We start from the raw sequence: 27,938 nt of genomic DNA, 5'->3' as shown, positions 1-27,938 counted from the left end.
TTAATACTGGCTGCTACCTGAGAAACTTGCGGATAGGAAATCCTCATCTAATCTGTGCTCCAGTGCGCTGCACAAGAAATCAATGTGGATATTTCTCTGCCTTCACAGCCTGTTGGAAATGGCTGAGCCTAATTGGCCAGATGATCTGTGGCGACGTGAAGCGGTGAGAGCAGGAACACACAAAACACCCCCAGGATAAATAGAGTAGAGGATTATGGGAGCGGAGATAAACAAAACCCTGCAATCAGGAAGAGAAAGCCCTTTTGGCGAGTAAAAAGCTCATTAAAAAGCTGTGAAAAACACTTCCCTGTATCCCAAATGGCACCCTATTCCCTATGGGCCCTGGTTGAAAGTAGTGCACTATATATGGAATAGGGTGTCATTTGGTACACAAACACTGTATTATAGTCATCCTGTGATTAATAAAGGGAGATAACGAAAGATGTTAGGGCAGGGGGCAAAACCTCAGATGACAGGCTTTTTACAATGGGTTTACTGGACCCGCTAACTGTGATTGTGTTGGCATGTGTGAACCAGTAACTGATTACATTAAAGCATAGACCTCTGTCAAGCATAGACCTCTGTCAAGCGTAGACCTCTGTCAAGCATAGACCTCTGTCAAGCATAGACCTCTGTCAAACATAGACCTCCGTTAAGCATAGACCTCTGTCAAACATAGATCTCCGTTAAGCATAGACCTCCATCAAGCATAGACCTCCATCAAGCATAGACCTCTGTCAAGCATAGACCTCTGTCAAGCATAGACCTCTGTCAAACATAGACCTCTGTCAAACATAGACCTCCGTTAAGCATAGACCTCCATCAAGCATAGACCTCCATCAAGCGTAGACCTCCATCAAGCGTAGACCTCCATCAAGCGTAGACCTCTGTCAAACATAGACCTCTGTCAAACATAGACCTCTGTCAAACATAGACCTCTGTCAAGCATAGACCTCCGTTAAGCATAGACCTCTGGCAAGCATAGACCTCCGTTAAGCATAGACCTCTGTCAAGCATAGACCTCCGTTAAGCATAGACCTCTATCAAACATAGATCTCCGTCAAGCATAGACCTCCGTCAAGCATAGACCTCCGTTAAGCATAGACCTCTGGCAAGCATAGACCTCCGTCAAGCATAGACCTCCGTCAAGCGTAGACCTCCGTCAAGCATAGACCTCCTTCAAGCGTAGACCTCCGTCAAATGTAGACCTCTGTCAAGCGTAGACCTCCATCAAACATAGACCTCCGTCAAACGTAGACCTCTGTCAAGCGTAGACCTCCGTCAAGCATAGACCTCTGGCAAGCATAGACCTCTGGCAAGCATAGACCTCTGTCAATGCCGAAGTGTGATATTAATCAACTGCATTACATTACAATGACTGGTTGTTTAACCAGGGGATGTTAGCAGGCTGTCCACCTCAATGTCTCCTTAGTTTATAAGCTAGTAATAATATATTAACATACTCTATAACCTTTAGCAGACGCTTACATCCGAAGAGGTCCTCCATTTTATTTTTTTGAGGACCACATATTGAGGACCATATATTGTGGACCATATTGAGGACCATATATTGTGGACCATATTGAGGACCATATATTGAGGACCACATATTGAGGACCACATATTGTGGACCACATATTGAGGACCATATATTGAGGACAACATATTGAGGACCATATATTGAGGACAACATATTGAGGACCATATATTGAGGACCATATTGAGGACCATATATTGTGAACCATATATTATGGACCATATATTGTGGACCATATTGAGGACCATATATTGAGGACCATATATTGAGGACCACATATTGAGGACCACATATTGTGGACCACATATTGAGGACCACATATCGTGGACCACATATTGAGGACCATATACTGTGGACCATATATTGAGGACCATATATTGTGGACCATATATTGAGGACGACCATATATTGAGGACGACCATATATTGAGGACCATATTGACCATATATTTGGGCTCCCAAGTGGCGCAGCGGTCCAAGGCACTGCATCTCAGTGCAAGAGGCTTCACTACAGTAGGGAGGCCCACAATTGGCCCAGCGTCGTCCGGGTTTGGCCGGAGTAGGCAGTCATTGTAAATAAGAATTTGTTCTTAACTCACTTGCCTGGTTAAATAAAGGTAAAATAAAAAATAAACATAAATAAAATTGAGAATCATAAGTATATTGCTGAAGCTCAAAATTCTCCTCATAGAAATCTAACAGTACGAATTTCATCCCTGTCTTCCCTACCCGGGGCTTGACCTCTGAACCCTCTGTGCAGAACGCTCTGTCATTCAAAGTCGCCAATACTAGCTAAGGGCAAGACTAAGGTCAACTGTCAAACCGTGATAGACAGTTGATTTCAGATCTCAGGGAGGGTGACATCACCGCACGACGGCTGCTAGAGGGGGTGGCGGGTGGCGGGACACAATGCACATTGGCTAACTGGGCTGTCTGCACTGTGTCCCTCCACCCACCACCAACCAACCCCTCTTTACGCTACTGCTACTCTCTGTTCATCATATATGCATAGTCACTTTAACCATATCTACATACTACCTCAATCAGCCTGACTAGCCGGTGCTTGTATGTAGCCTCGCTACTGTATATAGCCTCGCTACTGTATATAGTCTCGCTACTGTTTTTCACTGTCTTTTTACTGTTGTTTTATGTCATTACTTACCTATTGTTCACCTAATACCTTTTTTTGCACTATTGGTTAGAGCCTGTAAGTAAACATTTCACTGTAAGGTCTACCTACACCTGTTGTATTCGGCGCACGTGACAAATAAACTTCAATATCCTGCTTGCTCATGTCTGTTACATCTGCTATATCATTAAAGAATGAAACCTCCCCTATAGGCTCTTATGTGGTCAAATACATCTGGTTGATTGTCTAATTGATTACGGTTGTCAAGGGCTTCCCAAAAGAGAAAAACAATCACTGTCCAAAACAGTTGATTAGCAGTCGTTGCTTATGAACAAAGAGGATCAGTGTCTTCCTAAAGCCAAAGTGAAATTGTTTGGTTGACATTTAAATGAGGTCTACATGTTTATCCATATCTTTGATACTAGCGTACATACATTCAAAAATACAGTACCAGTGAAAAGTGTGGACACACCTACTCATTCGAAGGTTTTCTACATTGTAGAATAATAGTGAAGATATCAGAACTATGAAATAACAAATTGGAAATCATCTAGTAAACAAAAAAGTGTGAAACAAATCAAAATATACTTTACATTTTAGATTCTTCAAAGTAGCCACCCTTTGCCTTGATGACAGCTTTGCACACTTTTGGCATTCTCTCAACCAGCTTCACTTGGAATGCTTTTCTAACGGTCTTGAAGGAGTTACCACATTTGCTGAGCACTTGTTGGCTGCTTTAACTTTACTCTGTAGTCCAACTCATGCCAAACCATCTCTATTGGGTTGAGGTCAGGTGAATGTCGAGGCCAGGTCACCTGATGCAGCACTCCATCCCTCACCTTCTTGGTCAAATAGCCTTTACACCGCCTGGAGGTGTTTTGGGTAATTGTCCTGTTCAAAAACAGTCCCACTAAGCGCAAACCAGATGGGGTTGCGTATCGCTGCATAATGCTGTGGTAGCCATGGTGGTTAAGTGTGCCTTGAATTGAAAATACATCACTGACAGTGTCACAAGCAAAGCACCCAGACACCATCACACCTCCTCCTCCATGCTTCACGGTGGGAACTACACATGCAGAGATCATCCATTCGACTACTCTGCGTCTCACAATGACATACCGGTTGCAACCAAAAATCTCAAATTAGCCTCATCAGACCAAATGATAGATTTCCACCGGTCTAATGTCCTTTGACTGTGTTTCTTGGTTGGTGTATTTTTCTTATTGGTGTCCTTTAGTAGTGGTTTCTTTGCAGCCATTTGACCATGAAGGCCTGATTCACGCAGTCTCCTCTGAACAGTTGATGTTGAGGTGTGTCTGTTACTTGAACTCTGTGAAGCATTTATTTAGGCTGAAATATCTGAGGCTGGTAAATCTAATGAACTAATCCTCTGCAGCAGATGTAACTCTGGGGTTTCCATTCCTATGGCAGTCCTCATGAGTGCCAGTTTCATCACAGCGCATGATGGGTTTTGCGACTGCACTTGAAGAAACATTAAAAGACATGACCTTCATGTCTTAAAGTAATAATGACCTGTCAATTCTCTAAACTTATTTGAGCTGTTCTTGAGATAATATGGACTTGGTCTTTTATCAAATAGGGCTATCTTCTGTATACCACCCCTATCTTGTCACAACACTACTGATTGGCTCAAACGTATTAAGAAGGAATGAAATTCTACATATTACGTTTTAAGTTGGGCACACCTTTTAATTTAAATTCCAGGTGACTACCCCATGAAGCTGGTTGAGAGAAGAGAATGTCAAGAGTGTTTAATGCTGTCATCAAGGCAAAGGGTGGCTACTTTGAAGAATCTCAAATATAAAATATATTTCTATTTGTTTAACACTTTTTTGGTTAAGGCTTGAATCCATATATGTTATTTCATAGTTTCGATGTATTCACTATTATACAAACATTTCTAAAATTGTAAAAATAAAGAATAACCCTTGAATGAGTAGGTCCAAACGTTTGACTGGTGCTGTATATACACATACACATAAGGTTTGTCTCTTACCAAACTCAAAGTAGATATCCTCTGAATAAACTGAGTCATTTCTAACTTGCAACCCTCGGTGGTTATCGTAGTTTGTTTAATTCAACCTGAAGGTTATTTTAATTCCTTGACCATTCGATCACATCGCACGTTAATCCACTTTACACCCTTGCAATACATTTTTTTTATTGGAAAACATTCAATCAAATCAAATGTATTTATAAAGCCATTTCTTCATCACCAGTTGTCACAAAGTGCTATACAGATAACCAGCATAAAACTCCAAGGAGCAGCAATGAGAATTATAAGAGAACAACTACCTAGAAGGTGGGAATTTTTAAAGGAACCTATAGAGGGTTGGCCAGTCCTCTACTGTCTGTACTGGGTATAGAGGAATCAGGCTCAGAGGGTTGGCCAGTCCTCTACTGTCTGTACTGGGTATAGAGGAATCAGGCTCAGAGGGTTGGCCAGTCCTCTACTGTCTGTACTGGGTATAGAGGAATCAGGCTCAGAGGGTTGGCCAGTCCTCTACTGGCTGTACTGGGTATAGAGGAATCAGGCTCAGAGGGTTGGCCAGTCCTCTTCTGGCTGTACTGGGTACAGAGAACAACTACCTAGAAGGTGGGAATTTTTAAAGGAACCTATAGAGGGTTGGCCAGTCCTCTACTGTCTGTACTGGGTATAGAGGAATCAGGCTCAGAGGGTTGGCCAGTCCTCTTCTGGCTGTACTGGGTATAGAGGAATCAGGCTCAGAGTGTTGGCCAGTCCTCTTCTGGCTGTACTGGGTATAGAGGAATCAGGCTCAGAGGGTTGGCCAGTCCTCTTCTGGCTGTACTGGGTATAGAGGGATCAGGCTCAGAGGGTTGGCCAGTCCTCTACTGTCTGTACTGGGTATAGAGGGATCAGGCTCAGAGGGTTGGCCAGTCCTCTTCTGGCTGTACTGGGTATAGAGGAATCAGGCTCAGAGGGTTGGCCAGTCCTCTTCTGGCTGTACTGGGTATAGAGGGATCAGGCTCAGAGGGTTGGCCAGTCCTCTTCTGGCTGTACTGGGTAGAGAGGAATCAGGCTCAGAGGGGTGGCCAGTCCTCTACTGTCTGTACTGGGTATAGAGGAATCAGGCTCAGAGGGTTGGCCAGTCCTCTTCTGGCTGTACTGGGTAGAGGGGTATCAGGCTCAGAGGGTTCGCCAGTCACCTACTGTCTGTACTGGGTTGAGAGTAACCAGGCTCAGAGGGTTGGCCAGTCCTCTTCTGGCTGTACTGGGTAGAGAGTAACCAGGCTCAGAGTGGTGGCCAGTTCTCTTCTGGCTGTACTGGGTAGAGACTAACCAGGCTCAGAGGGGTGGCCAGTTACCTACTGTCTGTACTGGGTAGAGAGTAACCAGGCTCAGAGTGGTGGCCAGTCCTCTTCTGGCTGTACTGGGTATAGAGGGATCAGGCTCAGAGGGTTGGCCAGTCCTCTTCTGGCTGTACTGGGTAGAGAGGAATCAGGCTCAGAGGGGTGGCCAGTCCTCTACTGTCTGTACTGGGTATAGAGGAATCAGGCTCAGAGGGTTGGCCAGTCCTCTTCTGGCTGTACTGGGTAGAGGGGAATCAGGCTCAGAGGGTTCTCACCTACTGTCTGTACTGGGTAGGCTCAGAGGGTGGCCAGTCCTCTTGTACTGGGTGAGGAATCAGGCTGGGGTTGGCCAGAGAGGAATCAGGCTCAGAGGGTGGCCAGTGGCCAGTCCTCTACTGTCTGTACTGGGTATAGAGGAATCAGGCTCAGAGGGTTGGCCAGTCCTCTACTGTCTGTACTGGGTATAGAGGAATCAGGCTCAGAGGGTTGGCCAGTCCTCTTCTGGCTGTACTGGGTATAGAGGAATCAGGCTCAGAGGGTTGGCCAGTCTGGGGTTGGCCAGTCCTCTTCTGGCTGTACTGGGTATAGAGGAATCAGGCTCAGAGGGTAGTCCTCTTCTGGCTGTACTGGGTAGAGAGGAACCAGGCTCAGAGGGGCTCAGAGGGGTGGCCAGTTACCTACTGTCTGTACTGGGTAGAGAGTAACCAGGCTCAGAGTGGTGGCCAGTCCTCTTCTGGCTGTACTGGGTATAGAGGGATCAGGCTCAGAGGGTTGGCCAGTCCTCTTCTGGCTGTACTGGGTAGAGAGGAATCAGGCTCAGAGGGGTGGCCAGTCCTCTACTGTCTGTACTGGGTATAGAGGAATCAGGCTCAGAGGGTTGGCCAGTCCTCTTCTGGCTGTACTGGGTAGAGGGGAATCAGGCTCAGAGGGTTCGCCAGTCACCTACTGTCTGTACTGGGTTGAGAGTAACCAGGCTCAGAGGGTTGGCCAGTCCTCTTCTGGCTGTACTGGGTAGAGAGTAACCAGGCTCAGAGTGGTGGCCAGTTCTCTTCTGGCTGTACTGGGTAGAGACTAACCAGGCTCAGAGGGGTGGCCAGTTACCTACTGTCTGTACTGGGTAGAGAGTAACCAGGCTCAGAGTGGTGGCCAGTCCTCTTCTGGCTGTACCGGCTGGATATTTAAGAGTACATGGCCATTAAGGCTAGATTCACCAGAGAGGTTACTTTGGGACTCACCTGCTTCTCTGGACAGCTGTTGGAAGGCATCCACTCCCTTCTCTCCATAGGATCCTTCTGACGCGACGGTAGATACGTAGTTCCAGCCCATGGCCTTGACTATGTCTACCATGGCTTGGGCCTGGAACGAGTCCGGAGGCACCACACGGGAGAAGAAGTCGTATCGCCGGTCGTCGCTCAGCTCCGGGGCCGTGGAGGCATAGCTGATCTGAGGAATCTGAGGAGAGAGAGAGGAGAAAGAAGGGATGAGTTAAGACGGAGAACAGGAGAATACAGTAAGTAGATTATACGATTAGTCTCAGTATGCTGAACAAGACTGTTTGTTATGGCAGGCCTAAATACCGTAAGTTCAGAAGTATAAATATGCTGAACAAGACTGTTTGTTATGACAAGCCTAAATACTGTAAGTTCAGAAGTATAAATATGCTGAACAAGACTGTTTGTTATGACAAGCCTAAATACTGTAAGTTCAGAGGTATAAATATGCTGAACAAGTGACAAACTGTAATAAGTTGCATGGATTCGCTCTGTGTGCAATAGTAGTTTTAACATGATTTTTGAATGACTACCTCATCTTTGTACCCCTAAACATACAATTATCTGTAAAAATCACTAAGTCAAGCAGTGTATTTCAAACAAAGATTCAACCACAAAGATCAGGTAGATTTTTCAATGCCTCGCTAAGAAGGTCACCTATTGGTAGATGGGTAACAGTAATAACATAAATAGAGACATTGAATATCCCTTTGAACATGGTGAAGGAATTATTTATACTTTGGCAGTGGTGGAAAAAGTTTATAATAATAGTAATTAATAGATGTAGAAGTAAAGATACCTTAATAGAAAATGAATCAAGTACATGTTCTGGGATAATGGATGAATGCCAAGTATGTTTGTATGGTTTATGTTCTGGGATAATGGATGAATGCCAAGTATGTTTGTATGGTTTATTGTCTGGGATAATGGATGAATGCCAAGTATGTTTGTATGGTTTATGTTCTGGGATAATGGATGCATGCCAAGTATGTTTGTATGGTTTATGTTCTGGAATAATGGATGAATGCCAAGTATGTTTGTATGGTTTATGTTCTGGAATAATGGATGAATGCCAAGTATGTTTGTATGGTTTATGTTCTGGAATAATGGATGAATGCCAAGTATGTTTGTATGGTTTATGTTCTGGGATAATGGATGAATGCATGCTTGCTAAGTATGTATGGGTTATGTTAGGCAGTGGTGGAAAAAGTACCCATTTTAAATAATTAAGTAAAAATAAAGATACCTTAATAGAAAATGAATCAAGTAAAAGTGAAAGTTGCCCAGTAAAATACTACTTGATTAAAAGTCTAAAAGTATTTGTTTTTAAATATACTTTAGTATCAAAAGTAAATGTAATTGCTAAAATATACTTAAGTATTAAAGTAAAAGAAAAGTATAAATCATTTCATATTCTTTATATTAAGCAAACTAGACGTCAACATCTTCTTAATTATTATTTAAATAAACATTTAGATAGCCAGGGGCACACTCCATTTACAAAGTTAAGCATGAAGCATCAAGGATGTTCTCTTGATAAGTGTGTGAATCGGACCATTTTCTTGTCAACATGTAATGATTACTTTTGGGTGTCAGGGAAAATGTATGGAGTAAAAAGTAAATACTTTTCTTGAGGAACGTAGTGAAGTAAAATTAAAAGTTGTCAAACATATTAAAGTAAGATACAGATAACCCCAAAATGACTTAAGTAGTACTTTAAAGTATTTTTACTGAAGTACTTTACATCACGGCACTTTGTACGGTCTATCAATATACCCAGTCACAACAAACATACAGGTATCCTTCCTAGCTCAGTAGCCAGAGAGGAAGGAAACCACTTATGGGGCCACTGGTGACTTTAAAACAGTTGCAGAGTTTAATGCTGTGATAGGAGAAAACTGTAGATGGATCAACAACATTGTAGCTATTCCATAATATGAATTTAAATGACAGCGTTAATTCATATTAATTAATAATAAAAATATTCATATACATGCATTCTGTTTGCGATAAGGCACTAAAGTTAAACTGCAAAGAATATGGCAAATCAATTAACTTTATGTCCTGAATACAAAGCATTATGTTTGGGGCAAATCCAACACAACACATCACTGAGAACTACTCTACATGTTTTCAAGCATTGTGGTGGCTGCATCATGTTATGGACATGCTTGTCATCAGCAAGGGCTAGGGAGGTGTTTAGGGTAAAAAATAAATGGAATTGTGCTAAGCACATGCAAGATCCTAGAGGAGACAAATTCATCTTTCAGCATGACAATAACCTAAAACATCAATCCAAATATACACTTTTGCTTACCAAGTCAACATTGAATGTTCCTGAGTAGCCAAGATACAGTTTTGACTTAAATTCTCTTGAAAATCTATGGCAAGAAAATGTCTCTCTCGAAATGATCAACAAATAACTTGACAAAGCTTGAAGCATTTTTAAAAAGAATAATGCATAAATATTGTACAATCCTGTTGTGCGTAGCTCTTAGAGGTTTACCCAGAAAGACTCACAGCTGTAATCACTGCCAAAGGTGATTCCAACAGGGGTTTGAATACTTATGTAAATTAGATGTTTGTGTGTGAGAAAAAACATTGATTTAATCCATTTTGAATTCAGGCTGTAACACAACAAAATGTGTAATAAGTCAAGGGGTATGAATACTTTCTGAAGGTACTGTAAATTGAATTTAACATTTAACATCCAATGATATTGTACTTTCAACATTTAACATCCAATGATATTGTACTTTCAACATTTAACATCCAATGATATTGTACTTTCAACATTTAACATCCAATGATATTGTACTTTCAACATTTAACATCCAATGATATTGTAACTTTAACAACATTTAACATCCAATGATATTGTACTTTCAACATTTAACATCCAATGATATTGTACTTTCAACATTTAACATCCAATGATATTGTACTTTCAACATTTAACATCCAATGATATTGTACTTTCAACATTTAACATCCAATGATATTGTAACTTTAACATCCAATGATATTGTACTTCAACATTTAACATCCAATGATATTGTACTTTCAAATTTAACATCCAATGATATTGTACTTAAATCACGTTAAAAAACTTGCCGAATTAGTCCAAAAACATGCTGTATATTGATTTATTTTGATACCAGAAACAAATCAAATCAATATTCATATTACAGGTCATCAGAACAAACGTCTACTTCCGTCACAAGACAAATAATATTTGTATATTTCAAACAGTTTTTACACATCTGGTCATTTCAGTTTATGGAGTTCAGAGTTATCAGTATGGGAAGATGTAAATAAACTTCTAAATTAGTTTGACATCAAGTTCAACACCCCAATTAAATGTATTCTAAGGAAGGTTTGAGATTATTTCACCATTTGTCCATTCCAGTCTGGTCTCTTGGCTTTATCGTGAAAGAGCTCCTTCAGCTGTAAATCTCAACAAGATGATATGTTTTGAATTAGCCCTTTGATCTCTCTTGATTTAATGGCCAGAGAGAAGAAGCATTAATCTGTAAACACTGTACATTAGTAAAGGAGTGGAGAAGAGGACTTAACTACTTTACACCACTGATTATCTCACCAATCGACGTCTACTTGTTTTAACTTTTAACATCTCTTACTTACAGCCACGTGAGTTACTTTAAAAGTTAAAACAAATTTAACTTTTATTTCACTACATTCCAAAAGAAAATAAATGTACTTTTTACTCCATACATTTTCCCTCACACCACAAACTAAGCGTTACACGTTGACAGGAAAATGGTACAATTCACACACTTATCAAGAGAACATCCCTGTTCATCCCTACTGCGTCTGATCTGGTGGACTCACTAATGCTTTGTTTTCATTATGTCTGAGTGTTGGAGTGTGCCCCTGGCTATTGACATGGTTTATTATTTTACTTTTGATAATATATTTAAAACCAAATACTTTTAGACTTTTACTCAAGTAGTAAGTCAGTCAGTCCTGCTACACTACAGGGCTGTTTTGCTAGCACAGACTGGCTTTGAGGAATACACCACCTCAGTTGTCATCGGCTTCATCAATAAGTGCATCGATGACGTTGTCCCCACAGTGACAGTACATACATACCCCAACCAGAAGTCATGGATTACAGGAAACATCCGCATCGAGTTAAAGGTTAGAGCTGCCGCTTTGAAGGAGCGGGAGACTAATCCGGGCGCTTATAATAAATGCCGCTATGCCCTCAGACGAACCATCAAACAAGCAAAGTGTCAATACAGAATTAAGATTGAATCCTGCTACACCGGCTCTGATGCTCGTCGGGTGTGGCAGGGTTTGAAAACTTTTACGGACTACAAATGGAAATCCAGACACGAGCTGCCCAGTGACGCGAGCCTACCAGTTGAGCTAAATGCCTTTTATGCTCTCTTCAAGACAAGCAACACTGAAGCATGCACGAGAGCGCCAGCTGTTATGGATGACAGTGTGATAACGCTCTCGGTAGCCGATGACAACAAAACCTTAAAACAGGTCAACATTCACAAAGCCTCTGCACCAGATGGATTACCAGGATGTGTACTCAAAGTATGCACGGACCAAATGCCAAGTGTCTTCACTGACTGAGTCTGTAATACCTACATGTTTCAAGCAGACCACCATAGTCCCTGTGCCCAAGACAGTGAAAGTAACCAGCCTAAATGATTACCGAACCGTGGCACTCACATCGGTAGCCATGAAGTGCTTTGAAAGGCTGGTCATGGTTCACATCAACAGCATCCTTCCGGACCCACTCCAATTCGTATACCGCCCCAACAGATTCACAGATGATGCAATCTCAATCACACTCCACACTGCCCTTTCTCACTTGGCCAAAAGGAACACCTATATGTGAATATTGTTCATTGACTTCAGCTCAGCGTTTAAACATCATAGTGCCACGAAGTTCATCACCAAGCTAAGTTCTCTGGGACTAAACATCTCCCTCTGCAACTGAATCCTGGACTTTCTGACGGGCCGCCCCCAGGTGGTCAGAGTAGGCAACAACAAGTTTGCCATGCTGATCCTTAACACAGGGGCCCCACAGGGATGTGTACTTAGTTCCCTCCTATATTCCCTGTTCACCCACGACTGCGTGGCCAAACACGCCTCCAAAAACATCATCAAGTTTGCTGACGACACAACAATGGTTGGCCTGATCACTGACAACGATAAGACGGCCTATAGGGAGGATGGTATGGAAACTGCTGGGCATCTGACCGTAAGGGTCTACAGAGGGTAGTGCGAATGGCCGAGTACATCACTGGGGCCAAGCTTCCTGCCATCCAGGACCTATATAACAGGCAGTGTCAGAAAGCAAATAAAATTGTCAGAGACTCCTGTCACCCAAGTTATACCAGTACCCCCTGTATATAGCCTCCACACTGACTCTGTACCAGTACACCCTGTATATAGCCTCCACATTGACTCTGTAATACCCTGTAATAGCCTCTGACTCTGTATATAGCCTCCACATTGACTCTGTACCGGACTACCCCCTGTATATAGCCTCCACATTGACTCTGTACCGGTACCCCACACTGTATATAACCTCCACATTGACTCTGTACCGTAATACCCTGTATATAGCCTCCACACTGACTGACTCGTATATAGTACCGTAACACCCTGTATATAGCCTCCACATTGACTCTGTACCGTAATACCCTGTATATAGCCTCCACACTGACTCGGTGCTTCTACACCTGCATTGCTTGCTGTTTGGGGTTTTAGGCTGGGTTTCTGTACAGCACTTTGAGATATCAGCTGATGTACGAAGGGCTATATAATTTGATTTGATTTTCCTGTGCCCCCTGTATATAGCCTCCACATTGACTCTGTACTGTATAAAGCCTCCACATTGACTCTGTACTGGTACCCCCTGTATAAAGCCTCCACACTGACTCTGTACTGCCCCCTGGTACCCCACACTGACTCTGTAAAGCCTCTGTATATAACCTCCACTGACTCTGTACCGGTGCCCTCCACATTGACTCTAAAAAGCCTCCACATTGACTCTGTACTGGTGCCCCTGTATAAAGCCTCCACATTGACTCTGTACCGGTAACCCCTGTATAAAGCCTCCACATTGACTCTGTACCGGTACCCCCTGTATAAAGCCTCCACATAGACTCTGTACTGGTACCCCCTGTATATAGCCTCCACGCTGACTCGGTACCTGTGCCCCCTGTATATAGCCTCCACATTGACTCTGTACTGGTACCATGTATATAGCCTCCACGCTGACTCTGTACTGGTACCCCCTGTATATAGCCTCCACATTGACTCTGTACTGGTACCCCCTGTATAAAGCCTCATTATTGTTTCTCTTATTGAGTTTCTTCTTCTTGAACTGCACTGTTGGTTAAGGGCTTGTAAGTAACCATTTCACGGTAAAGTCTACACTGTTGGTTAAGGGCTTGTAAGTAACCATTTCACAGTAAAGTCTACACTGTTGGTTAAGGGCTTGTAAGTAACCATTTCACGGTAAAGTCTACACTGTTGGTTCAGGGCTTGTAAGTAACAATTTCACAGTAAAGTCTACACTGTTGGTTAAGGGCTTGTAAGTAACCATTTCACGGTAAAGTCTACACTGTTGGTTAAGGGCTTGTCAGTAACCATTTCACGGTAAAGTCTACACTGTTGGTTAAGTGCTTGTCAGTAACCATTTCACGGTAAAGTCAACACTGTTGGTGAAACTAATTACAGCCTATCTGGTGAATACTACACAAAGACAGGAACAAACACCCACGAAATACAAAGCGAAACTATGGCTCCCTAAATACAGTTCCCAATCAGAGACAACGAGGATCACCTGACTCTGATTGAGAATCGCCTCAGGCAGCCAAGCCTATACAACACCCCTAATTAGCCGCGATCCCAAATACTACAAACCCCAATACGAAAACAACATATAAACCCATGTCACACCCTGGCCTACCCAAACATATAACAAAAACACAAAATACAATGACCAAGGCGTGACAAGTACAACAAGTATTTGTGTCTATGGGTGAGATAATATTATAATACAACAAGTATTTGTGTCTATGGGTGAGATAATATTAAAATACAACAAGTATTCGTGTCTATGGGAGAGATAATATGAGATCTAAGGGTGTAAGGTTATAGACATAAAACGATTGAAGAATATGAATGAAACATTAAGCGATTCAGTCCAATGTAATATGACAGCAGAATACAACTACATGAAGAACTACTCACAGCCAATCCAATGTCCTTCCACACAGCCCTAATGTACAAGGTGCTATAGAAAATGTAATGGGACATTGTCAAAGGAAATACAAATTGTAGACCCTGACAATCACTGGCACCAATTGGTGGCCTCTCCAATAGCTGTTCAGGTGCTGGAACAATAGAGGCTATGGTTGAGAAATGAAGCCAAAATCTTCATCTATATATTCATTGTAGAGGTATGATTGGGTATGAGAGGACTATCAAGTCTTTCAAGTGTGAATTCAGTTACACACCAGCTGTCCATGAAACAAGACGTAACACCCTTGAGTCACGTCAAGAAAACATGATTTATAAACCAAAGCTACTCCATCAAAAGTGATGGGGAAGGAGTTTTCCTAACCACATCACCCGACCACTGAAAAATGATGGGTATAATATAATATAATATATGCCATTTAGCAGACGTTTTTATCCAAAGCGACTTACAGTCATATGTGCATACATTCTACGTATGGGTGGTCCCGGGAATTCGAACCCACTACCCTGGCGTTACAAGCGCCATGCTCTACCAACTGTGCTACAGAAAGCTACAGAAGGCACATACTGTATTTCTGTTCAAGGAAAAAAAACCTTGCTCTATTCATTAGTTAATTTCATGGAGCTGCTGCCCTCCTAGCCTGCAGGGAGAGAGAGGTGCTACTGCCCTCCTAGCCTGCAGGGAAAGAGAGAGGTGCTGCTGCCCTCCTAGCCTGCAGGGAGAGAGAGGTGCTACTGCCCTCCGAGCCTGCAGGGAAAGAGAGAGGTGCTGCTGCCCTCCTAGCCTGCAGGGAGAGAGAGATGCTACTGCCCTCCTAGCCTGCCGGGAGAGAGAAGTGCTGCGGCCCTCCTACCCTGCCAGGAGAGAGAGGTGATGCGGCCCTCCTAGCTTGCAGGGAGAGAGAGGTGGTGAGAGAGAGTTGATGCTGCCCTCCTAGCTTGCAGGGAGAGAGAGGTGATGCTGCCCTCCTAGCTTCAAGGAGAGAGAGAGGTGATGCTGCCCTCCTAGCCTGCAGGGAGAGAGAGGTGCTGCTGCCCTCCTACAATGCAGGGAGAGAGAGGTGCTGCTGCCCTCCTACAATGCAGGGAGAGAGAGGTGCTGCTGCCCTCCTAGCCTGCAGGGAGAGAGAGGTGCTACTGCCCTCCTAGCCTGCAGGGAGAGCGAGGTGCTACTGCCCTCCTAGCCTGCCGGGAGAGAGAGGTGATGCTGCTCTCCTAGCTTGCAGGGAGAGAGAGGTGGTGAGAGAGAGTTGATGCTGCCCTCCTAGCTTGCAGAGAGAGAGAGGTGATGCTGCCCTCCTAGCTTGCAAGGAGAGAGAGGTGATGCTGCCCTCCTGGCCTGCAGGGAGAGAGAGGTGCTGCTGCCCTCCTACATACAATGCAAGGAGAGAGAGGTGCTGCTGCCCTCCTACCATGCAGGGAGAGAGGCAGGTGCTGCTGCCCTCCTACCATGCAGGGAGAGAGGCAGGTGCTGCTGCCCTCCTACCATGCAGGGAGAGAGGGAGGTGCTGCTGCCTTACACATAGTAGAATTAGCTGCTATTCCTGGGGTGAATCCTTCACCTACACAGGAATCGACAACCCCTTTCAACCCCGTCCCCCTCCATTCTCCATTATACTTTTCTTTCTCATTCCTTCTGTTCTCTCCTTTTTTTCTGTCAATCTCTCTCTCTCTCAATTTCTCTGTATCTTCTCCTTGTTTCTTGTTTATCTGTCCTCTGTCTGTCTCTCTGTCACTTCCACAGGAATCAACAACCTTCCACCCCCCCTCTGTTTATGAGGTCTTGAAGTTTATTGTTTTCTTGTTCACTCTTTCTCTTTCTTTCAATTACCTTTTACACAAACACACAAACACACACACACACACCCAGGAACACAAAGCTAGTAAAATTATATCAGGTCCACTATTAGAACCTAGGACCCTACGGCCTGTTTCCGGGGTCTGTATCCTGTATTTATGTGTCTGTGAGGGTGACAGGAGGGGATGTGATGAACATTCTTGGCCAGCCTCTGGAAGGATTCTCATTATCACAATCCATTATCTTGTCCATCACAGTGACAGAGAGAGAAGAGCCGAGTGGCCGGAGAGAGAAAAGGACATCTGCCACCTAATGTCTGTGTCCTGAGGCCCCGTCTGTCCATCGGACAGGTCTGTGGGGAAGAAAAAACACACCGTGGCCCAGCCGGGACTTTTTCCACCTGGGTCTCAGCTCAGGTGACTGGCTATTTTACCTTGATGTGGGAAGTGGATGGAAACAGCAAAAGGAAAGCACTTGTCCAAAAACAAAGATTTCAATAGAATGTGTTTTTTTCTCTTTTCCCCAACCTTCCCAGGCAATACACAGAATCACACAGTAGCACACAGAAGCACACAGAAGCGCACAGAATCACACAGTAGCACACAGAAGCACACAGTAGCACACAGTAGCACACAGTAGCACACAGAAGCGCACAGAAGCACACAGTAGCGCACAGAATCACACAGTAGCACACAGAAGCACACAGTAGCGCACAGAAGCACACAGTAGCGCACAGAATCACACAGTAGCACACAGAAGCACACAGAAGCACACAGTAGCGCACAGAAGCAAACCGATGATAATCTATTTATGTGTAGTGCCTTTTACAATTGACTCTGAATCAGTGGAAATATGGTCTGCTCCAATTCAATGGTTTTGCCACTCGGAATAATATGATTATCAATTCACCGTACCCTACACCAACACTGTTGTTCTGATCGTCAATTCGGGGCTCCCGAGTGGCGCATCTGTCTAAGGCACTGCATCTCAGCGCTAGAGGTGTCTTTACAGATCCTTGTTCAATTCCAGGCTGTATCAGAACCGGACATGATTGGGAGTCCCATAGGGCGGCGCACAATTGTCCGGGTTAGGCAGGGGTAGGCTGTCATTATAAATAAGAATTTGTTCTCATCTAACCTGCCTAGTTAAATAAAATCAAACAATTCTACCTGTTATTTCTTTCCTTTCTCTCTAATTTGCATATGGATTTGAGTAATTATCACACTGGTTGTTACCTTATCAAGATATTCTAAAAACACTTAGTTTAAAGGACTGAAGTGAATTAAGAGATGTGGTCTTGTTGGTGTTAGATCAGAAGAGGTCCAGACCAGACAAATCCTTTACCAGCACATTGATGTTCTGATCATCTCTCCAGTCCTTCCTCTTTCCTCTCTTCCTTTCTCTTCTTTCTCCTCTCCCTTTCTTCATTATTCATTTAAATGGACTAAACATAATGAAGAGACACAGTGCACTATAACTGCGTAGCAAATGAAAACGTATTCGGTACGTACACAAGTGTAAAATAATCATAGCAATGCTACTTATGTATCTAATTAGACTGCTATAATAACAAAATCAAGCAACTGGTATTCTCTTGCCATTATGTGTCCTGATTGAATGAGGCCTATTGGTTATCCATTATGTGTTCTCATTGAATGAGGCCTATTGTTTATCCATTATGTGTTCTGATTGAATGAGGCCTATTGGTTATCCATTATGTGTTCTGATTGAATGAGGCCTATTGGTTATCCATTATGTGTTCTGATTGAATGAGGCCTATTGGTTATCCATTATGTGTTCTGATTGAATGAGGCCTATTGTTTATCCATTATGTGTTCTGATTGAATGAGGCCTATTGGTTATCCATTATGTGTTCTGATTGAATGAGGCCTATTGTTTATCCATTATGTGTTCTGATTGAATGAGGCCTATTGTTTATCCATTATGTGTTCTGAGTGAATGAGGCCTATTGTTTATCCATTATATATGTTTCCTAATTGAATGAGGCTTATTGTTTATCCACTATGTATCCTGATTGAATGAGGCCTATTGGTTATCCATTATGTGTTCTGATTGAATGAGGCCTATTGTTTATCCATTATGTGTTCCTGATTGAATGAGGCCTATTGTTTATCCATTATGTGTCCTGATTGAATGAGGCCTATTGTTTATCCATTATGTGTCCTGATTGAATGAGGCCTATTGTTTATCCATTATGTGTCCTGATTGAATGAGGCCTATTGTTTATCCATTATGTGTCCTGAGTGAATGATCCCTATTCATATATTTCCAGGAAATAACCATTCATGGGTGTTTTCAATGATAGGTATGCACTAAATCTGATGAATCACAAGTTGCGCCATTGGAGTGTACCTCATGCCTCATTTGAAGAGGGAGCTCTCTTTTTCAGTGAAAGGTGTATTAATTTCGGTCATTCAGATGCTAAGTACAAAACCTCCTCTTAGTGCCATTAAGGAAGCTTCTAACTGAACAGAGAGACTCCTCGTCCATATCGAAATCTAGAGACTCACTTATCCATCTGAATGTGTGCTGAGAATTTCTATAAGACACTTAGCTTATTGTACAGTCAATGAAAGTAACATTTGTCTTTGAAAGTTGCCATTTGCGGCTGTAATTTTCAAGAGAAGGTGTGATTTTCTTTACTGGATTCTCAAAAAGCGTGGGATAAATCTATCTGCAACGTGTAAATCGCAACATATCCTGGTTCAGTATTCTTTATTTTTGTATCTACAGTTTGGGATCTTTGTTAATTGTTTGCCATGTCTATAATCTTAGCAAACAGTTTGCCAGTAGCAAAAATAATGGTCTTACATTGTCTTTTTGTATTGTTAAATTCACCAGCTATAGAAGAATCTCTACTCCGAGGTCAGAAGCCGGCTGCTTCTCGTTATGATAGATCAAGATTATGACTGTTTGGTTCATTTTTTTCCATCGGAGACAAAAAAGGTCAGTGGCTTGACAGAGACTCTTCTGGCTTCATTGATCCAGAGGCAGAATGAGTTTACCCTGACCAGAATGAGAAAATACTGCATTGATCCAGAGGCAGAATGAGTTTACCCTGAGCAGAATGAGAAAACACTGCATTGATCCAGAGGCAGAATGAGTTTACCCTGAGCAGAATGAGAAAATACTGCATTGATCCAGAGGCAGAATGAGTTTACCCTGACCAGAATGAGAAAATACTGCATTGATCCAGAGGCAGAATGAGTTTACCCTGACCAGAATGAGAAAATACTGCATTGATCCAGAGGCAGAATGAGTTTACCCTGACCAGAATGAGAATATACTGCATTGATCCAGAGGCAGAATGAGTTTACCCTGACCAGAATGAGAATATACTGCATTGGTCGAGAGGCAGAATGAGTTTACCCTGACCAGAATGAGAAAATACTGCATTGATCCAGAGGCAGAATGCGTCTACCCTGACCAGAATGAGAATATACTGCATTGTGTGAGTTTACCCTGCAGAACGCAGAATTGACCAGAGACTGCAGATCTTTTTACCCTGAAAATGAGCCAAGAACATGATTATTGGCATTTTCACCAGAATGAGAAAATTCATGTTCTCATTTTACTAGAGCTTGGCTCTATGAGAAAAGCGATCCAGAGGCAGAACGCTGTGTCAATGGGGAATATAAATCCAGAGTGTAAAACATTATGAACACCTTTTGCTATCAGAACAGTTTACCCTGACCAGAATGAGAAAATACATTGATCCAGAGGCAGAATCCTCAGAATTTCATCAGGGCAATGGATTCTCCAAGGTGTCGAAAGGGTTCTACAGGGATGCTGGCCCATGTTGACTCTACAAGGTGCTGAAAGAGTTCCACAGGGATGCTGGTCCATGTTGACTCTACAAGGTGTTGAAAGCATTCCACAGGGATGCTGGCCCATGTTGACTCTACAAGGTGTTGAAAGCATTCCACAGGGATGCTGGTCCCATGTTGACTCCAATGTTTCCACAGGGATGCTGGCCCCATGTTGACTCTCCAAGGTGCTGAAAGCGTTCCACAGGGATGCTGGCCCATGTTGACTCTACAAGGTGTAAAGCATTTCCACAGGGATGTTGTCCCATGTTGACTCTACTAGGTTTTGAAAGGGTTTCCACAGGGATGTTGTCCCATGTTGACTCTACTAGGTTTTGAAAGGGTTTCCACAGGGATGCTGGTCCCATGTTGACTCCAATGTTTCCACAGGGATGCTGGCCCATGTTGACTCCAATGTTTCCACAGGGATGCTGGCCCATGTTGACTCCAATGTTTCTACAGGGATGCTGGTCCCATGTTGACTCTACAAGGTGTTGAAAGCATTCCACAGGGATGCTGGTCCCATGTTGACTCCAATGTTTCCACAGGGATGCTGGTCCCATGTTGACTCTACAAGGTGTTGAAAGCGTTCCACAGGGATGCTGGTCCCATGTTGACTCTACAAGGTGTTGAAAGCATTCCACAGGGATGCTGGTCCCATGTTGACTCTACAAGGTGTTGAAAGCATTCCACAGGGATGCTGGTCCCATGTTGACAGCTGCTAATAAATGGTGTAAAGAATGTTTCCACAGGGATGCTGGCCCATGTTGACACCTCTCTGGTAACAGAGGTGCTCTGGTAAAGAATGGACACCTGCTCTGGACACCTCTGGTAACAGAATGGACACCTGCTCTGGTAACAGAATGGACACAGAATGGACACCTGCTCTGGTAACAGCATGGACAGCTGCTCTGGTAATAGAATGGACACCTGCTCTGGTAATAGAATGGACACTGCTCTGGTGGACACAATAGAATGGACACCTGCTCTGGTAACAGAAAGGACACCTGCTCTGGTAACAGAATGGACACCTGCTCTGGTAACAGAATGGACACCTGCTCTGGTAACAGAATGGACACCTGCTCTGGTAATAGAATGGACACCTGCTCTGGTAATAGAATGGACAGCTGCACCTGGTAACAGAATGGACACCTGCTCTGGTAACAGAATGGACACCTGCTCTGGTAATAGAATGGACACCTGCTCTGGTAATAGAATGGACACCTGCACCTGGTAACAGAATGGACACCTGCTCTGGTAACAGAATGGACACCTGCACTGGTAACAGAATGGACACCTGCTCTGGTAACAGAATGGACACCTGCTCTGGTGTTCAAAGTGTATATTTGAAAGAAGAGAAGTGATTTGTAAAACAAACTGACCAGGAGCAAACCCCACCTTTTAGTTTTGACCATAGTGGGACAGAACATCAGACAAGGACCAAAGCCTCCAACACTACCCTGTTGTTGCATCAACAGGATCCTAACGTCACTATACTGGGTATTTTCTTTGTGAGATACCCATGACCTTCAGTTAATGAAAGGACTAAACTAAGAGTCTTGATACTGGTGGCCCTTACCCATGACATTTAGTTAATGAAAGGACTAAACTAAGAGTCTTGATACTGGTGGTGTCATGCTGGTGAAAGAGGACCCAAAAGCGACTTCGCGAAAACAGAGTCTTTAATCCAGTAAAGTAAATACAAAAAAAAAAACACAACTTTCACTCGAAATGAGTGGAGACTTCTTGAACAGCAGGTGAACAGCAGGTTGCCTCGGGAAGGCACTTGAACCAGACAGACTGACACCTTCACCACGTTAAAAAAATGACTAAAAACACAGAGTCTTGAATTACTAAACAAGGAACCGACAGGACAGGAACGAACACAAAGGAAGAAATAGGGACTTAATCAGGGGAAAGGATCGGGAACAGGTGTGGGAAGACTAAATGATTGATTAGGGGAATAGGAACAGCTGGGAGCAGGAACGGAACGATAGAGAGAAGAGAGAGCGAGAGAGTGACCTAATAAGACCAGCAGAAAATGGGAAGCACAGGGACAAGACAAGATAATAAATGACAAAACATGACAGGTGGCCCTTACCCATGACCTTTAGTTAATAAAAGGACTAAACTAAGAGTCTTGATACTGGTGGCCCTTACCCATGACCTTTAGTTAATGAAATGCACTAAACTAAGAGTCTTGATACTGGTGGCCCTTACCCATGACATTTAGTTAATAAAAGGACTAAACTAAGAGTCTTGTTACTGGTGGCCCTTACCCATGACATTTAGTTAATGAAAGGACTAAACTAAGAGTCTTGTTACTGGTGGCCCTTACCCATGACCTTTAGTTAATGAAATGGACTAAACTAAGAGTCTTGTTACTGGTGGCCCTTACCCATGACATTTAGTTAATGAAAGGACTAAACTAAGAGTCTTGTTACTGGTGGCCCTTACCCATGACCTTTAGTTAATGAAAGGACTAAACTAAGAGTCTTGTTACTGGTGGCCCTTACCCATGACCTTTAGTTAATGAAAGGACTAAACTAAGAGTCTTGTTACTGGTGGCCCTTACCCATGACCTTCAGTTAATGAAAGGACTAAACTAAGAGTCTTGTTACTGGTGGCCCTTACCCATGACATTTAGTTAATAAAAGCACTAAATTAAGTGTCTTGATACTGGTGGTGTTAATGCTCTATACATTAACATATGAGAAAAGGGACATAGCAGGTGTGAACCTAATCTACCACTTCCCTACTGTTCTGATTATCACATCTTCCTTCTCTCTCTGCTCTCCTTTCTTAACTATGGACTAAACAGAATTGGACTAAACATAATTAAGGAGACATGGCTACATGGTAGAGCTAGGGCTCAATACATCAGAACAGAACCACCCAACACAACCCTGCCCCAACACTGTTGTTCTGATCATTAATTCATCTTACCCTGCACCAAAACTCAAACTGTTATTTCTTTCCTTTGTCTCCTATAGAAGTTAAGGCTAATCTGCATATAGATTTCAGTAATTACCATACTTTGTCTTCCATAAGCAAGATATCCTAAAACACTTAGTTTAAAGGACTGAAGTGAATTAAGAGATGTGGTCTTGTTAGTGTTAGATCAGAAGATGTCCAGACCAGACAAATCCTTTACCAGCACATTGAAACATAATGAAGAGACATAGTGTAGGAAATGTTAGGGCTCAATACATCAGATTAGGTCCAGACCAGACGAAACAAGCACTATGCTGCACCAACATTACTGTTCTGATCATCAAACCAGACTGCTCTCTCCAGCCATCCTCTTCCCTCTCTCCCTCTCTCTTCCTCCCTCCTCTCCCTCTCTCTTCCTCCCTCCTCTCCCTCTCTCTTCCTCCCTCCTCTCCCTCTCTCTTCCTCCCTCCTCTCCCTCTCTCTTCCTCCCTCCTCTCCCTCTCTCTTCCTCCCTCCTCTCCCTCTTCCTCCCTCCTCTCCCTCTCTTCCTCCCTCTTCCTCCTCCCTCTCTCTCTCTCCCACTGTCTTCCTCCCTCCTCTCCCTCTCTCTTCCTCCCTCCTCTCCCTCTCTCTTCCTCCTCCATCCTCTCTCCTCTCCCTCTGTCTTCCTCCCTCTCTCTCCTCCCTCCTCCCCTCTCTCCCTCCCTCCTCTCTCCCTCTCCCACTGTCTTCCTCCCTCCCTCTCCCACTGTCTTCCTTCCTCCCCTTCCTGCCTCCTCTCCCTCTGTCTTCCTCCCTCTCTCTTCCTCCCTCCTCTCCCTATCTCTTCCTCCTCCCTCCTCTCTCTCTCCTCTCCCTCTCTTCCTCCCTCCTCTCCCTCTCTCTTCCTCCCTCCTCTCCCTCTCTCTCCCTCCCTCCTCTCCCTCTCTCTTCCTCCCTCCTCTCCCTCTCTCTTCCCCCTCAACTGCCACTCTCTTCCTCCCTCCTCTCCCTCTCTCCTCTCCCTCTCTCTCTTCCTCCCTCCTCTCCCTCTCTCTTCCTCCCTCCTCTCCCTCTCTCTTCCTCCTCCCCCCTCTCCCTCTCTCTCTCTCCTCTCTCTTCCTCCTCCCTCCTCTCCCTCTCTCTCCTCCCTCCTCTCCCTCTCTCTTCCTCCCTCCTCTCCCTCTCTCTTCCTCCCTCCTCTCCCTCTCTCTTCCTCCCTCCTCTCCCTCTCTCTTCCTCCTCCCCCCTCTCCCTCTCTCCTCTCCCTCTCTCTTCCTCCTCCCTCCTCTCCCTCTCTCTTCCTCCCTCCTCTCCCTCTCTCTTCCTCCCTCCTCTCCCTCTCTCTCCTCCTCCCTCCTCTCCCTCTCTCTTCCTCCCTCCTCTCCCTCTCTCTTCCTCCCTCCTCTCCCTCTCTTCCTCCTCCCTCCTCTCTCCTCTCCCACTGTCTTCCTCCCTCCTCTCCCTCTCTCTTCCTCCCTCCTCTCCCTCTCTCTTCCTCCTCCATCCTCTCTCCTCTCCCTCTGTCTTCCTCCCTCTCTCTTCCTCCCTCCTCTCCCTCTCTCTTCCTCCTCCCTCCTCTCTCCTCTCCCACTGTCTTCCTCCCTCCTCTCCCACTGTCTTCCTTCCTCCCCTTCCTGCCTCCTCTCCCTCTGTCTTCCTCCCTCTCTCTTCCTCCCTCCTCTCCCTATCTCTTCCTCCTCCCTCCTCTCCCTCTCTCCTCTCCCTCTCTCTTCCTCCCTCCTCTCCCTCTCTCTTCCTCCCTCTTCTCCCTCTCTCTTCCTCCCTCCTCTCCCTCTCTCTTCCTCCCTCCTCTCCCTCTCTCTTCCCCCTCAACTGCCACTCTCTTCCTCCCTCCTCTCCCTCTCTCCTCTCCCTCTCTCTTCCTCCCTCCTCCCCTCTCTCTTCCTCCATCCTCTCCCTCTCTCTTCCTCCTCCCCCTCTCCCCTCTCTCCCTCTTACTCCTCCCTCCTCTCCCTCTGTCTTCCTTCCTCCTCTCCCTCTGTCTTCCTCCCTCCTCTCCCTATCTCTTCTCCTCCCCCTCTCCCTCTCTCCTCTCCCTGTCTCTTCCTCCCTCCTCTCCCTCTCTCTTCCTCCTCCCTCCTCTCCCACTGTCTTCCTCCCTCCTCTCCCTCTGTCTTCCTTCCTCCCCTTCCTGCCTCCTCTCCCTCTGTCTTCCTCCCTCCTCTCCCTATCTCTTCCTCCTCCCCCCTCTCCCTCTCTCCTCTCCCTGTCTCTTCCTCCCTCCTCTCCCTCTCTCTTCCTCCTCCCTCCTCTCCATCTCTCTTCCTCCTCCCTCCTCTCCCTCTCTCCTCTCCCTCTGTCTTCCTCCCTCCTCTCCCTCTCTCTTCCTCCCTCCTCTCCCTCTGTCTTCCTCCCTCCTCTCCCTCTCTCTTCCTCCCTCCTCTCCCTCTGTCTTCCTCCCTCCTCTCCCTCTCTCTTCCTCCCTCCTCTCCCTCTGTCTTCCTCCCTCCTCTCCCTCTCTCTTCCTCCCTCATCTCCCCATCTCTTCCTCCCTGAACTATGCTATATAGGGAATGGGGTGCCAAAATTATTCCTTCAACACCATGGATCCGAATGAAGACCAGCCAATACAGGGATGATAATGATTCCTTCAACACCATGGACCGGAATGAAGACCAGCCAATACAGGAATGAAAATGGCCAATATCGTGTAATCGTAACAATGATTGAAAAAAGTAGGTAATAACATTTCATCAAGGGATTCTGCTGATGGATGGAAGCAAAGCCTTTTAGTGGATCCTAAGTTAAATTATTTTCCCTAAATAGTGCACTACAGTTAACCTGCGCTCTATGGGCCCTGATCAAAAGTAGTGCACTACAGTTAACCTGCGCTCTATGGGCCCTGATCAAAAGTAGTGTACTACAGTTAACCTGCGCTCTATGGGCCCTGATCAAAAGTAGTGCACTACAGTTAACCTGCGCTCTATGGGCCCTGATCAAAAGTAGTGCACTACAGTTAACCTGCGCTCTATGGGCCCTGATCAAAAGTAGTGCACTACAGTTAACCTGCGCTCTATGGGCCCTGATCAAAAGTAGTGCACTACAGTTAACCTGCGCTCTATGGACCCTGATCAAAAGTAGTGCACTACAGTTAACCTGCGCTCTATGGGCCCTGATCAAAAGTAGTGCACTACAGTTAACCTGCGCTCTATGGGCCCTGATCAAAAGTAGTGTACTACAGTTAACCTGCGCTCTATGGGCCCTGATCAAAAGTAGTGTACTACAGTTAACCTGCGCTCTATGGGCCCTGATCAAAAGTAGTGCACTACAGTTAACCTGCGCTCTATGGGCCCTGATCAAAAGTAGCGTACTACAGTTAACCTGCGCTCTATGGGCCCTGATCAAAAGTAGTGCACTACAGTTAACCTGCGCTCTATGGACCCTGATCAAAAGTAGTGCACTACAGTTAACCTGCGCTCTATGGGCCCTGATCAAAAGTAGCGTACTACAGTTAACCTGCGCTCTATGGACCCTGATCAAAAGTAGTGTACTACAGTTAACCTGCGCTCTATGGACCCTGATCAAAAGTAGTGCACTACAGTTAACCTGCGCTCTATGGGCCCTGATCAAAAGTAGTGCACTACAGTTAACCTGCGCTCTATGGGCCCTGATCAAAAGTAGTGTACTACAGTTAACCTGCGCTCTATGGACCCTGATCAAAAGTAGTGGACTACAGTTAACCTGCGCTCTATGGGCCCTGATCAAAAGTAGTGTACTACAGTTAACCTGCGCTCTATGGACCCTGATCAAAAGTAGTGCACTACAGTTAACCTGCCCTCTATGGACCCTGATCAAAAGTAGTGCACTACAGTTGACCTGCGCTCTATGGACCCTGATCAAAAGTAGTGCACTACAGTTAACCTGCGCTCTATGGACCCTGATCAAAAGTACTGCACTACAGTTAACCTGCGCTCTATGGGCCCTGATCAAAAGTAGTGCACTACAGTTAACCTGCGCTCTATGGGCCCTGATCAAAAGTAGTGCACTACAGTTAACCTGCGCTCTATGGGCCCTGATCAAAAGTAGTGTACTACAGTTACAGTTCCACTTGGGACTCACAGCCTCCATTTTCCTTTTATTGTAATATATTGTTGCTGCTCAGCTCAGTGACAAGAAATTTCTCTGGCAACACAGTGTGTGTGTGTGTGTGTGTGTGTGTGTGTGTGTGTGTGTGTGTGTGTGTGTGTGTGTGTGTGTGTGTGTGTGTGTGTGTGTGTGTGTGTGTGTGTGTGTGTGTGTGTGTGTGTGTGTGTGTGTGTGTGTGTGTGTGTGTTCCAGTATTACTCAAATTACATAATTCACTACACCCGGGAGTACATTGTCATGGAGTGTACTAATCCACCCTAATCTCATGTTTTTAATTCATTTGTCCTACCCCCCCCCCACCACCACCCTGAAATGTTGAAATAGAGAAGGAAACAGAGGAAGGAGGAATGTCTGGTAACTCCTAATGTCTGTTAACTCCTAATGTCTGGTAACTCCTAATGTGAAGTAGCACCTAATGTGAAGTAGCTCCTAATGTCTGGTAACTCCTAATATTTTGTAACTCCTAATGTGAGGTAACTTTCAGAAACACTACCATTAGAGAGCAACGCCTCTTAGGGCCAGTGTAAGAGGATTTCGGCAGTGTATCAGCCAAGTACAACAAACTCTTGACAATGTTTTAGATTGAATCTCAAACCGAACACTTGGTCCCTGAGCCCTTTATCAAGTGGCCACTTGCTGTTGTGTACGACAGTGATAAATAGAGTCTGCAAGTGTTTTTGGACAAACTGAGCTTTGAGACGATGCACACTCGATGTCCCAACTGCCACTTATTCCAAAATTTCGGGAAACTATATATATATATATAT

At 44.5% G+C, this 27,938-nt stretch overlaps 1 protein-coding gene across 2 annotated transcripts in view; it reads right to left on the bottom strand.

The window, feature by feature from the left end:
• LOC124025449 (metabotropic glutamate receptor 7) overlaps positions 1–27,938 on the bottom strand; it is a 439,661-nt gene that overhangs the window by 274,046 nt on the left and 137,677 nt on the right. For both annotated transcript variants that reach the window (XM_046338894.1, XM_046338887.1), the window contains exon 2: positions 7,234–7,450. In XM_046338894.1, coding sequence (XP_046194850.1) covers positions 7,234–7,450 — 217 coding nt within the window. The remainder of the gene's footprint in view (positions 1–7,233; positions 7,451–27,938) is intronic.

The sequence above is a fragment of the Oncorhynchus gorbuscha genome, linkage group LG03 (assembly GCF_021184085.1).
Source record: "Oncorhynchus gorbuscha isolate QuinsamMale2020 ecotype Even-year linkage group LG03, OgorEven_v1.0, whole genome shotgun sequence".
Taxonomy (NCBI): domain Eukaryota; kingdom Metazoa; phylum Chordata; class Actinopteri; order Salmoniformes; family Salmonidae; genus Oncorhynchus; species Oncorhynchus gorbuscha.
Note: the sequence above shows the minus strand (reverse complement) of the source record. Positions and strands in the feature narration are given on the sequence as shown.